Source organism: Nycticebus coucang, chromosome 16 (genome assembly GCF_027406575.1).
Source record: "Nycticebus coucang isolate mNycCou1 chromosome 16, mNycCou1.pri, whole genome shotgun sequence".
In the NCBI taxonomy this organism is placed as follows: domain Eukaryota; kingdom Metazoa; phylum Chordata; class Mammalia; order Primates; family Lorisidae; genus Nycticebus; species Nycticebus coucang.
Genome location: NC_069795.1, coordinates 74,951,379 through 74,964,567, shown reverse-complemented (window position 1 = coordinate 74,964,567; position 13,189 = coordinate 74,951,379). Strand labels below are relative to the sequence as shown.

The 13,189-nt window shown below is 46.5% G+C and overlaps 1 protein-coding gene across 8 annotated transcripts in view; it reads left to right on the top strand.

The window, feature by feature from the left end:
* The window catches only part of SLC12A8 (solute carrier family 12 member 8), a 156,307-nt gene continuing 143,118 nt past the window's right edge, over positions 1-13,189 (top strand). For 3 of the 8 annotated variants that reach the window (XM_053564408.1, XM_053564403.1, XM_053564398.1), the window contains exons 1-2: positions 1-556; positions 1,609-1,703. In XM_053564408.1, the coding sequence (XP_053420383.1) occupies positions 1,662-1,703 (42 nt within the window). In that variant the 5' untranslated portion in view covers positions 1-556; positions 1,609-1,661. The other 5 variants (XM_053564404.1, XM_053564401.1, XM_053564400.1 and 2 more) reach the window with 4 other exon arrangements.

Sequence of the window (13,189 nt, the reverse complement as noted above, 5' to 3'; positions counted from 1 at the left end):
TCCAGACGCCTCCCCCGCACCTGCGCAGGTGCTGCAGCCTTCCCGGTGGCCCAGGCGCTCTCTCGCCCGTGTTGAGAGTCGGGCAGTGGGACGGCGCCTGTCTCTGGGCCCCTCAGCGGGTCGCCGCGTGGATGGGTTCGCGGCAGCGGCTGGGCAGTTGGAGTCTGCGGGCTTGGGGCGCGAATCCCCTTCGTCACCCCCTCCCGGTCATCCCCCCGCCCAAGCCTCCAGGGTTAAGATTCTCCCCCTTTCCCCTGGGCCTGTCGGTGACCTCCTTGGGAGGCGGCGGCGTGCGGCCGCGGCCTCACCCGCTGCACCTGGACTCGGGGTGCCGGCGTGGCGGGGCGCCCGCGTCGGGGCGGGGACACCTGGCCGGCCCTCCGCGGTCAGCCACGTGGCGCGGGCGGGGACAGGGCGGGCGGCGCTGGGAGCTGGCCGTCCCGGAGCCGGTGAGGACGGGCGGTGTGTGGGCGGGAAGGGTTGCCGCTCGGAGGAGGAGGTCTGGCCTGCGCTAGGGGTCAGGCGTGGGGCCACCTCAGTTCCCACTCCGGCTCAGGTAGGCGCTCCCCTCCGCGGGTCGCCCGGAGGTTGGAGCACCTGGGATGCGGGATGCGGGTTCCGTCGGCCCCGGGTGGGGAAGGGCGGCGTGGGTCAGAGGTCGGGGGCTGCAGCGGCAGGCGGGCTCTGGGCGTGCGGGGCTGCCCGGGCCATCTAGCGCACCACCTGTCATCGGCTTTTGGCAGGACCGCAGCTCACCACGTCCTGCAGCCTGCCCAGCTTCTCTCTGGGCGAACCCTCTTCCCCTAACTCCCACTCTTTCTTTTGAAGACCCCTCAGTGCGCTGTCCCTTCCTCGCCTTCGCTGGCTGCTGTCACTGGTCATGTTCTTCCCACAAGCCCACGGTTCTGCTTCCTTATTCTTTCTCTCTTCCTCCCCTTTCCTCCTTTCTCCAAAATGTCATGGGCCCTGTCCAAGTTCCAGGACTATGCTGGCGACAGGGAGCACACAAATCAGAGGACAAGGCCTCTGCAGCCAGGGAAGACTCTGCTGGTGGGCTGGGGACTGCCCACTGACCAGGATGCACCCACCGTTTTTTCTCATCAGCCTTCATCCCCCTGCACTTTTCTGCCCTGTTCCAGGGAGGGCTCCTGAGACAGCCTCCTAATCTCCCCTCTCCCCTCTGCTCATTGTCACATCTGCAGCCAGTTCTAGTGAGTTGATGGTGCCCTTGCCTGGATAGTGGGGCCCAGGAGGCAGGCAAGGGTGGCTTGAGGGTGAGGCAGGCAAGGGTGGCTTGGGGGTATAAACTGTGTCCTCAGGGCTGAGCAGCTGACTGTGACCCTCATACATTGAGGGAACTCAGGGAAGAGAGAGAGAGAGAAATATGGGAGGGGCTGTGGCTCAGGACAGCAAGATTTTAGCTCAGGTGGCCCCTGAAGGATGAGCAGGACCAATTTGGGTCCCAATAGGTGAGCAGGATCAGTTTCCAGATGACGCAGACAAGGTCTCTTCCTCATCCAGGGCCTTGCCTGGTGGACAGGAAGGTGGACAGTAAGGAGAGGAGAACGGAGGAGCCAGCCTGACTTGAGGGTGCTGTTTGCTTTCCAGGGGGGTCTGCCCACCCACACCACCAGCACCCCATTTGCACGAGAGTGGCCCAGATGTCTCAGGTGCAGGAACTCTTCCACGAGGCAGCCCAACAGGTAGGCTGGGAGACAAGGGGTGGCCTGACAGGGAGCTGAGTGGAAGGAAACATTACAACGTACTATTTTAAATTGTCTCTGAAGTTTATTTTCGCATTCTAGTTTAATCGAGAACATATCATAGCCAACTCTTAACCGTCTGTGTACAGAAAATCTTCACCATTATTTGTAGTGGATTTTGAATCTTGGGCTCCCCCCACCCCCACCCCATCATGGGAGATCTCTATAAATAGAATAAAGACACAGATAATATGAACTCTTTTTACTACTGAAAAGTAAGAAGGTAAATTTATTTCTGAAAAATTAATGTACCGAAGTCAAATGGATTTCTGGATTCCCTGATGTTTGCTGCATTTTTCTTTATCCTCCCCCGTTGATCATTTGTTACAGTAAATATTTAACATGTAGGCAAGGAATTGAGGTAGATCTCCCAGAAAGAGTTGATTCCTTAAGAAATAAAAAAATTGTATGTGGGTGCTTTTCAGGAAGCTACTTACACCTGGGGTGTTTGCCTTCACCTTGAAATTTCGCTGCCCCTTAGATTTCTCTCATGCTTTGCAGAGAGAGGCAGGGATGTTTCCTGGCATTGTGAAAGGGGATGAGCCCCTCATAGGGTGGAGAGAACCAACTCAGGGCCTCGCACTACAGGAAAGGAGCAGGGTCTGTGAGTGTCCCGAGCCAGGAGGGAGCCAGGAGGCGAGTGAGGAAGCTGGGGTCCAGGCTTGGTGAGGGAATCCAAACTAAGTAGTTGCCCTTTTTCTGCACACAGATAACATGAAAAAATGCAGCATAATGACTGGCAGGCGTTAAGTGCTCAGTAAATAGTACTGCTCGGCTTTGCCCACAGACCCAGGGCTGTGATCCTGCCCCTCAGTCCTTAGGGCCTCACACGAAGCCCTGGAAGTATTCAGGCTGTTTCCACAGGAGTGGCTGGAAAATCAGAATAGCTTCTCAACTCTTTCCCAGAGTTGTTCCCTTCCAGTGAAAAGGCCCTGCCCTTAGTGTGGGTGGGGACCCTCCGCGATCTTGATTGGTCAGGGGCCTTATGTCTGCCTGGGCGAGTCTCTTGCTTCTTGCCATGTGTTTTGTTTGGGTGTATGACACTGTACGTGGGTGTTTATGCTGTCAACATGTGTTTGTGGACTATTTCCTAAATAGTGGGCACGGTGTTAAGCATGAAAAAGAAACCCAGATGGCAAATGTGAGGCCCCAGGGATTCTGAAAAGAGAGACAAATCAGATATCCTCGGTGAGAAGAATCTGTTCCTTTCTCCTCTGTTTAAAACTTTTGGTGGCCCCTCACATCCACCACCCCAGGTTCAAACTCCCTCGCCTCAGCACTGCCTGGTCTGACCCTGCCTGAGTGTCTGGTTCCCTACATCTTCCTCTGCATGGCACCCCTTCCAGCCAAATCACGCCATTCCCCACTGCTTGTCTTTCTCTGGCTTTGCTGACACTTCTCACTTGACTGATGTGTCACTGAAACCCTCCCAGTACCTAAGGCAGTGGCTGGCATTTAAGCGGCATTTAGTTGAGTGATCACATGAAGAGACAACAGCTAACTCCAAAGCAAGTCAAACTGGCAGAAGGGCCCTAAGACAGAGTTGATTTTTTTTTTTTGTAGAGACAGAGTCTCACTGTACCGCCCTTGGTAGAGTGCCATGGCCTCACACAGCTCACAGCAACCTCTAACTCTTGGGCTTACACGATTCTCCTGCCTCAGCCTCCCGAGCATCTGGGACTACAGGCGCCCGCCACAACGCCCTGCTATTTTTTTGTTGCAGTTTGGCCGGGGCTGGGTTTGAACCCGAGAGAGTTGATTTTTAAAATAAAATGGATACAAAAGCCTCTGTGTCACCTTCTTTTCTCTCAACATCTGAGCACTGAGGGACTGGACAATGTCGTCCAATGTCAAGGCCTTTGGTGTTTACTGTCTAGGCACATTCGAGGTCCATCTGTTTCTCTCTCCGTCCCCTGCACTGTCTAGTCCAGGATGCCATTTCTTGATTGATTTATTCATACCCTCCTAACTTCTTTCTCCAGATTGCTACTAAAAATACTAAAAATATTCTTTTATAAAGCTGAAGGAAGGAAGGGCGGGAGGGAGGGAGGGAGGGAAGGAAAGGAGAGAGACACTTCTCTGCTGGAAGACACTTCTCTGCTTCCCTTCCATAGCTTCTCTACCTTCAGAATTCAGTTCAAACTCCTCATCTTGGGCCCCGAGGCCCTCTGTGCTGTGACCGACCTCTCCGGTGCCTGCAGCATCCTGTGTCACTGCTCTTGTCAATGTAGCATTGAGGTGAGCTGTTTCTTTTCTATCTCTGTTAAGGTTGTGAACTCCTGAAGTTCAGGGACGTGTCTTATTTATTTTTGTACCTCCAGTACCTGGCATAATGCTTGCCAGATCGAATGTGCTCAATGGATGTTGGGCCTCTTGAGCCGAACTCGTCTGGCTAAGGGTCGGGTGAGCTGCCAGGAAGGTAAGAAAATGATGATAGCTCTCAATAATGCTGAGCACCTACTATGTATCACCTCATTTAATCTTCACAACAACATTCTGAGGTAGATGTGATTATTTTGATTGGACAGACGAACTGTATCACTTTGAATGTAGGTGTGTTGATGTCAGGGCCCAAGCTTTAATCCATTTTGCTACATAGTATTTGCTTCCTGCTGCAGTGGTATAAGCAAAGCTGTCCAGATGGCAAGTCCTGGGTCCCTGTAGGGGCACAGAGAATAGGCTGGGGGGCTAATGTGTTTGAAGCTGAACTTGAGAAGTTGCTGGCCCTCAAGAAATTGCCTGTGAACCTTTTTTTTTTTTTTTTTTTAACCTTACTCCAGTCTTGAGGTGGGGAGCTCAGGAATTCTACTCAGAGCTTTGAGGCCTGCAGAGTACAGTGGCAAGACAGGCTAGGGGGTGATGTGCCAGACCCTGCAGTCTTAACCTGCTCTTTTCTTGGTCATTGTGTCTGGAAAGTAACACAGGGGAAGTTTGGCAAGTGTAGGGATATTATAGGTTGGGTGGAGAGGTGAGCGAATGGATTCTTGGTTTGGCTTTAATAATTTTAGGACCAGATGGAGTAACCTTCTGTGTGTGTGTAGGTTGGTCAGTAATACGTGGAGCAACTGAGAAGGGGCTGTAGGTCCCAGGGTTAATGGTGTGGTGGTTGAAGGTACATGTGTACATTGCTGCCTGGGTTCAAGTACTGGCCCTGACACTCTGTGACCGTCAGCAAGTCCCTTAGCTTTGCTAAGCCTCCATTTCCTCACCTATAAAATGGCTACCCAGTGATCAAACGAACCCTAGAGAATTTAGAAAATGTAAAGAGATAATTCTTATCCATATTTAGTATAGTGCTTGATTGGTTCATAGTAAGAATTCAGTAAATGTTGGTTAATAATAAAACTTGGGTGGGAACTATGTATTTAGCCCATAGGGTAGTATAAGTAATCTGAAGGATCAGTTGGCAATACACGCAGGACTCAGCATGGGAAGTCAGGCAGAAGAGCAAGGCAGGAGCCTCAAATCCAGGATCCTAGCCCTGGCCAGCACCGAGGGTGGGACTTCATTCCGAACAGCCCGCTGGGTGTGCAATCCATGGAGCAGGGTGATACTTTCTGAGCTTAGGTGGGTGTGGAGTGTGTTTGGGAATATGTGTGTGCGTTTCAGGACCTACTGCTCTGCTGGCTGGTGAGTCTTGCTCCAGGAGCCTCTGTCCCGAGGCACTTTATTAGGTGTGCTTCATGGTAGACTGGAACCTGGGAGCCTGAGTCCCAAATCCTGATGGTGCCACTAGATAGGCTGGGCCCTTGGGCAAGGGAGGGCTCCCAGTCTCTTTCCACCACTGTGGGAGGGGGTGAGTGTGCCTGACTTCCAGGGTTTGGGGAGGTTAAATGAGATGCCATACGTGGAAAGGTCTGGTCTGGTGCCTGTCACCTGACGAGCACTAAATAAAATGCATGCTCAGTGACTGGCTGAAGCAGACTTCACAACGAAGCCCAGTGGAGTGGACTGTGAGTGACATCTGGGGCTGCAGAATAAGGAGAAGCCTGTGCCAGACGGAGGTGAATGGAAGGGGAACCACATCGTGCTCGTCTCTGCCAGAGACCACTTCAGTGAATGTGGTCTTTCAGGAAGATGAAGTTGGCAGGAGAAAGCAGGTAGCTTAAGGCAGGAAGAGATAGCACGCAGTCAAGCTGTGTGAGGGCTGCAGTCCGGCAGAATCAACTGCTTTCAGCGTTGCGAGGGGGGAGGAAACTCAGTTCAGGTTACCAGGAGTCTACGGACTGCCTGTTCTTGCCTGGAGATGGAAAAGAACAGGAATCTCTTAGTTCTTATGGAATAAGGAGCGCCTCCAGCTAATCTGACGCTTTGTCTTCCTTCTCCCAGGGTTAGAAGGTCTCAAGGGATACTTAAAAGGGAAGTTGTGTCATGCTATGGCATGAGAACGAGTCACCAAAAGCCGCAGACTAACTAGTACATGTGATGTCACTAGCACACATGATGGGAGCACTGTACCAGGGACTTCCGCTGCCGCAGTGGTGGGTCTGTGTGGACCTTTGGGGAGGTCTGTGGCCAATGCCCAGATGGCCTGAGCAAATCACCCCTAGGAAAAATCCACCATAGACTGAGGGAGCAGGTGCCTCACCAACACCACTGCGTTTGGCCCAAGCATAGGAGGAGGTGTTTCCAGGTCCCAAGGCCGCCTGGGATCCAGGGAGTGACCCGTCTCTGACCCCCTCCCTGTCTCCCTGCATGGTGTCCCAGCACTGCCTGGTTTCCTGCTGTTCCTTCTCTGTCCCTCCCTCCCTTGTGCGCTCTCTGTCCCTCCCTCCCCAATTCATTGGCTCACCTAAATCAGCCTGGTGTGTTAAGAGAAAGCCTGGACAAGTTTCAGGGCAGTGGTGACTGAGGAAGTAGCACCAAGAGTGGGGGATGAAACCCAAGTTGTCGAGAGACAGAGGGGTCCTCAGACATCCTCTGGCCCAGTCCCCTTACTCAGCGTGTCAGGGAACAAGCCCAGAGATGTGATCTCCTGCAGTGGAGAGTCCCCAAGGACCTGAGTGTTGAGTGGCTTGCCCAGTGACAACAGCATTTTGCTTTATCAGTATGAATGCCACTGAGAAGGAAGGAAAAGGGAACTGAAGACAAGGGGGCCATGTTATCCCCCCCCTTTTACAGATAAGGACAGTAGGGCCCAGAAGGTCGGGTGGGAGAACAGGGCTCACAGCACATGGGGAGAGGGGTTGAGGGAGGCTCCCAGAGCTATGACCCCCTCAGCCAGCCAGTTTTATAGGGCATGAAGCTTATACAATTTTTAGGGACTCTCTTTAATAAAAAGCATACAAATTGCAAATACAAAGTTAGTTATAATCTTTGGAAAGGGAAAAATGCTAGTGAAGGGTCTTGAATCTTTTTTTTTAATGACAGACTCTTACTTTGTCCCCCTTAAGTAGAGTGGCATGGTGTCACAGCTCACAGCAACCTCCAGCTCTTGGGCTTTGGTGATTCTCTTGCTTCAGCCTTCCAAGTGGCTGGGACTACAGGCGCCCACCACAACACCCGGCTATTTTTTGTTGCAGTTTGGGTGGGGCCGGGTTCGAACCTGCCACCCTCGGTATATGGGGCTGGTGCCCTACTCACTGAGCCACAGGTGCCGCCCGAAGGGTCTTGAATCTTAAGCCATTAACTTTTCATAAAACCACCTCTAGTGAATGGACAGGACCCACTTTTAGAAACACCAAAAGAGAAGAGCCTGGTGCTCCTGGAGCGTGTGGGAGAGAAGAAATGACAGATGCTGTCCTCAAGCTCGAGATGCATTTGAGGCATTTCCTGGAGACACTGACATTCTTCTCTCTTCTTTCCCTCTTGCCATTTTATAACCCTATTTGTTACTTTGCCTGAAAAATGACAACTGAGCCTCAAATGCGGCATATTTGTAAAGAGTGGAATAAGTGTCCACCACTGGAATGAATTAGGTGGGATTCTGTGTCTTGTTTGTATCTTTAGGATTTTAATTTATGGAGGTGACTAAGTGACAACACGGAGAAGCCCGTGCCACTAAAAGGAGGTTTGATTACTTACATTTCCCGAGAGGAGAGAACACGATATGCCCCACAGGGCAGCAGGGGAGCATTCGGTTGGTCAGGTGGCTGGAGAGAGGTGTGAGGGGAAACCCTAGGCCAAAGCCTATCTTGGGGTTTCTGCAGGAAGGGCACAGCAAGGTGAGTAAATGGCTGACGACTGGCTAGTATGACGAATTCCAGTGGGGTCTGTATATAGGGTTTGTCTCCAGGGGCTTGGTACCTGGTCCTGGGATGATTTAGGTCTGGGGAAATGTTGGCTTGGTGTGTGAGAGTTAGGTAAGGAGCTGAAGACTCAGATTTGGTTGATCTGCAGATGAAAGGTGTGTTCTTGGCTGAGCCTTTTGCTATGTCTAAGAAGTGACTAGCCTGGGAGGGTCAGTTTTTCCCAGGACAGCAAGATTTAAAAAATTTTTTTTTGATTCATAATAATTGTACATATTTATGTTGCTGCAAATGACAAGATTTCATTCTTTTTATAGGTGAATAGCATGCCATTGTGTGTATAGAATTACATCTTTTTATTCATTCATTCATGGACACTTAGGTTGATTTCATATCCTGGGTATTGTAAATAGGGCTGCAATAAACACGAGGCTGTAGGGATCCCGTTGATACATTGATTTTCTTTCCTCTGAATAAATACCCAGTAATGAGATTGCAGAATTTTATGCTAATTCCATTTTTTTTGAGAAACCTTCATTCCGTTTTCCACAATGGTTGTACTACTACTTTACATTCCCACTGAAGAGTATGAGTTACCTTTTCTCCACATCCTTGCCAGCATTTGTTATTTGTTATTTTTGTCTTTTTGATACTAGACATTCTGTGATGAGATGATACGTCATTTTGGTTTTGATTTGTATTTCTCTGATTTTTATTTATTTATTTATTTATTTATTTTTTGAGACAGCGTCTCATGTTGTAGAGTACTGTGTTGTCATAGCTCACAGCAACCTCAAACTCTTGGACTGAAGCGATTCTCTTGCCTCAGGCTCCCAAGGAGCTAGGACTACAAGCACCTGACATAATGCCCGGCTATTTTTAGATGTGATGTCTTGCTCTCACTCAGGCTGGTCTCGAACCTATGAGCTCAGGTAATCCACCCACTTCAGCCTCCCAAGTGCTAGGATTATAGGCATGAGCCATGCGCCCAGCCTGTATTTCCCTGATGATTAGTGATGTTGAGCATTTTTTCATATACTGGTTGTCCATTTGTATGTCTCCTCTTGAGAAATGTCTATTCAGATTCTTTGCACACTTTTTTTTTTTTTGAGACAGAGCCTCAAGCTGTCACCCTGGGTAGTGTGCTGTGGCATCACAGCTCACAGCAACCTCCAACTCCTGGGCTCAAGCGAGTCTCCTGTCTCCGCCTCCCAAGTAGCTAGGACTACAGGTGCCTGCCACAATGCCCGGCTATTTTTTGGTTGCAGCCGTCGTTGTTTGGTGACCCGGGCTGGATTTGAACCCGCCAGCTCAGGTATATGTGGCTGGTGCCTTAGCTGTTTGAGCCACAGGTGCCGAGCCTCTGCACACTTTTTAATGGTATTATTTGTTAGTTTTATTTTGTTGCTGTTGAGTCGTTTGAATTCCTTATGTATTCTGGATATTAGTTCTTTGTTGAATGAACAAAGTTTGTAAATATCTTCTCCCATTTTACAGGTTGTTTCTTCACTCTATTGATTGTTTCCTTTGCTGTGCAGAAGGTTTTGACCTTGATGTAATTCCATTTGTCTATCTTTTTTTTTTTTGTTGCCTATGCCTTTCAAGTCTTAGCACTAAAATCTTTTTCCAGACCAACATTCTGAAGCATTTCTCCTGTGTTTTCCTCTGGTAGTTTTATGGTTTTAGGTCTTACATTTAATCCATTTTGAGTTACTTTTATGTATGGTGAGAGATAGGAGTCTAGTTTTATTCTTCTGCATAGGGATATTAGGTTTTCCTAGAATCACTTATTGAAGAGGATGTCCTTTCCTTCATGTATGTTTTTTGTGCCTTTGTCAAAAATCAGTTGACTGTAAATGCATGGATTTATTTCTGGGTTCTCTAATCTGTTGCATTGGTCTATGTATCTATTTTTATACCAATACCGTGCTGTTTTGGGTACTATAGTTTTGCCATGTATTTTGAAGTCAGGGAGTCTGATGCCACCAACTTTGTTCTTTCAGCTATTCAGTGTCTTTTGTGGTTCCATATGAATTTTAGGATTTTTAAAATTTCTGTGAAAAATGTCATTGGTGTTTTGATAGGAATTGCATTGAATCTGTAGATTGCTTTTAGGTACCATGGTCATTTTTACAGTGTTAATTCTTCTGATCCATGAACGTGAAATGTCTTTCCATTCGTTTCTGTCTTCTTTAATCAATTTCCTTCATCAGTGTTTTGTAGTTTTCATCATAGAAGTCATTTACCCCTTTGGCCAGTAAGATTTTAAAGTTATCATGACATCATAAGATACAGAAATCAAAAAAACACAATTGGCTGGGAGCAATGGCTCATGCCTATAATTCCATTGCTTTGGGAGGCTGAAGGGGGAGGATTGTTTGAGCCCATGAGTTTGAGACCAGCCTGGGCAACATAGCAAGACCTTGTCTCTAAAAGGTCTTATTATTTTAAAAATTAGCCAGGCATGGTGGAACACATCTGTAGTCCTATCTACTCAGGGGTTTGGGGTGGGAGGATCACTTGAGCCTAAGAGTTCCAGGCTGCAGTGAGCTGTGATCACAACACTGCCCTCCAACTTAGGTGATAGACCAAGACACTGGTTTTTGTTGTTGTTGTTGTTGTTGTTGTTGTGTTGTTTTTTGAATTTCAGCAAGAATTACAAGATGAGGACCAAGACCCTGTCTTTAACAAGAAAACAAAAGCCAAACCAAAACAAAACAAAAAAAAACATGATTGATACATTTTGCCTAGCTATGAACAAATGGACTAGATAACCTCAAAACATTTCCTTGTCATAGGGTACATTTTATACATGGCCAGATATAGAAAAAATTCTATCTTTTTCATTGTTTAAAAGTTTGGGGTTTGTAAGGAGAATCCTGAATGCCGTATTAATGACTCTCAAATACTATTCTTGTAATTTGAGCAAGATGCCAGTAGGTGGTGCTTATACTCTGGTCTGGCCTGATGGAACATCCTAGCTTCCTATAAGGATGGATAGCTCAATTTTAGCGTACTTTTCCATTCATTTGTATTTTCTCTGACAACAATATATCTCTTTAGGATAATAGTTGAAACACTAGATAGTTCTACATTCATGGAACTATATCAATTAATTGTAATAAGATTTAAAGAAGTACACATAGTTGAGTATAATTTAATTCAGTAACTCTTTCTGCTTTTCAGTAATTATCAAGTATAATTTAATGTAATTCTAAAACATTTTTTTTTTCCTTCCTGAGTTTTAAAGCCTTTATCAAAAGATGTGGTTGGCACGCTGGGAGGCCCAGGTGGGTGGGTTGCTTGAGATCATGAGTTTGAGACCAGACTGAGCAAAGTGAGATCCCGTCACTACTAAAAAATAGAAAAACTGGCTCAGTATCCATAGCTCAGTGGTTAGGGCATCGGCCACATACACTGAGGCTGGTGGGTTCGAACCCAGCCTGGGCCTGCTAAACAACAATGACAACTGCAACAACAAAAAAAATAGCCAGGTATTGTGGTGGGCGCCTGTAGTCCCAGCTACTTGGGAGGCAGAGGGCAAGAGAATCACTTAAGCCCAAGAGCTGGAGATTGCTGCAAGTTGTGATACCACAGCTCTCTATAGAGGGCAAAAAAGTGAGACTCTGTCTCAAAAAATAATAATAATAAATAAAAAAATAGAAAAACTAAGGCAAGAGGATTGCTGGAGGCTGAGTTGGAGGTTGCTGTGAGCTATGATGACACGGCAGTCTACCAAGGGTGACAGCTTGAGACTCTGTCTTAAAAAAAAAAAAAAAAAAAGATGTGATTATAGTGACAGTGGTGTGCTCCAAAATAGCTTGACTTGAGAAGTCTGTAGAGGTAGCCGCAGGCTTTGATGCTTTTCTCATAGGATAGACCATGCTTTAGCATTACCACCTTTCAGGAGGCATTTCCTTTTGTTTTTGTTTTGGTATATGAATGTTTCCTTCCCCACGTGAACAAGCAGAAAGAAAGAGAAAAAGATAGTGGGGTAAAAAACACTCTCTGTGTAAAAATTGAATATCCCCCCTAATCAGTAGGTAGCTTGTGAATCACATCCATGGTTGTTGTCACTGATTACCTGGGTGCTTACTGATTAACTTGAAGCAAAAGTGGCCTAACAACCCTCCCTAAGCCCCAAATAGCTATGTTCCTGCTCTAACATAAATCTCAGTATTCACAGAAGTTAACTTAAAAGAAAACAGAAAGCTATGACTCATTTTAAGTCACTTTTTTATTTTAGGCAGTTATCGGTAAACACAAAGCAAAACCAAATTATACATTTTTTTGAAAAGATACACAAACTTTGAGGCTGGCATTTATTTTACAAAAGGACTCAATCTTTAAGTATTCCATTAATTCAATACATTTAACTATGTGATTCACTCTCCTCTTTCCCCTTCTTCTTGGGCTATAGTTGGGTTATAGCTTTCATATGAAAGCTATAAATTGGTTTCATAGTAGGGCTGAGAACATTGGATTCTTTTTCTTCCATTCTTGAGATACTTTACTAAGAAGAATATGTTCCAGCTCCATCCATGTAAACATGAAAGAGGTAAAGTCTCCATCTTTCTTAAAGGCTGCATAATATTCCATGGTGTACATATGCCACAGTTTATTAATCCATTCGTGGATCGATGGACACTTGGGCTTTTTCCATGACTTAGCAATTATGAATTGGGCTCTATCTTTTTTTGGGGAGGAAGGGGCAGGGGAGCAGAGAAGGGAGGAGGGATGGAGGGAGAGTAATTGGTGGGAACACAACTATGGTGCATTTTACAAGGGTACATGTTAAATTTACTAAGTGTAGAGAATGTCTTAACACAAAACTAAGAAAATGCAATGAAGGATATGTTAACCAGTTTGATGAAAATATTTTAAATGGTATATAAAACCAGCACATTGTACCCCATAATTGCATTAATGTACACAGCTATGATTTAATTAAAAAAAAAGAAAATAGGGGTGGCTCAAAGGAGTAGGGCGCTGGCCCCATATGCCAGAGGTGGTGGGTTCAAACCCAGCCCTGCCAAAAACTTAAAAAAAAAAAAAATTATAAAAAAAAATTAAAAGAAAAAAAAGAAAAGAAATAAATATGTGATTAAAATTGAAGGAATCCATCCATTGAATAAAATGACATACCCCTATCAACAGGATTTCTAACTCTAGAAAAAAATCCCATTCTATTTTCAGAATATTTCTAGTAACGTGATAATTTTTTCTTGAAATAAAAAA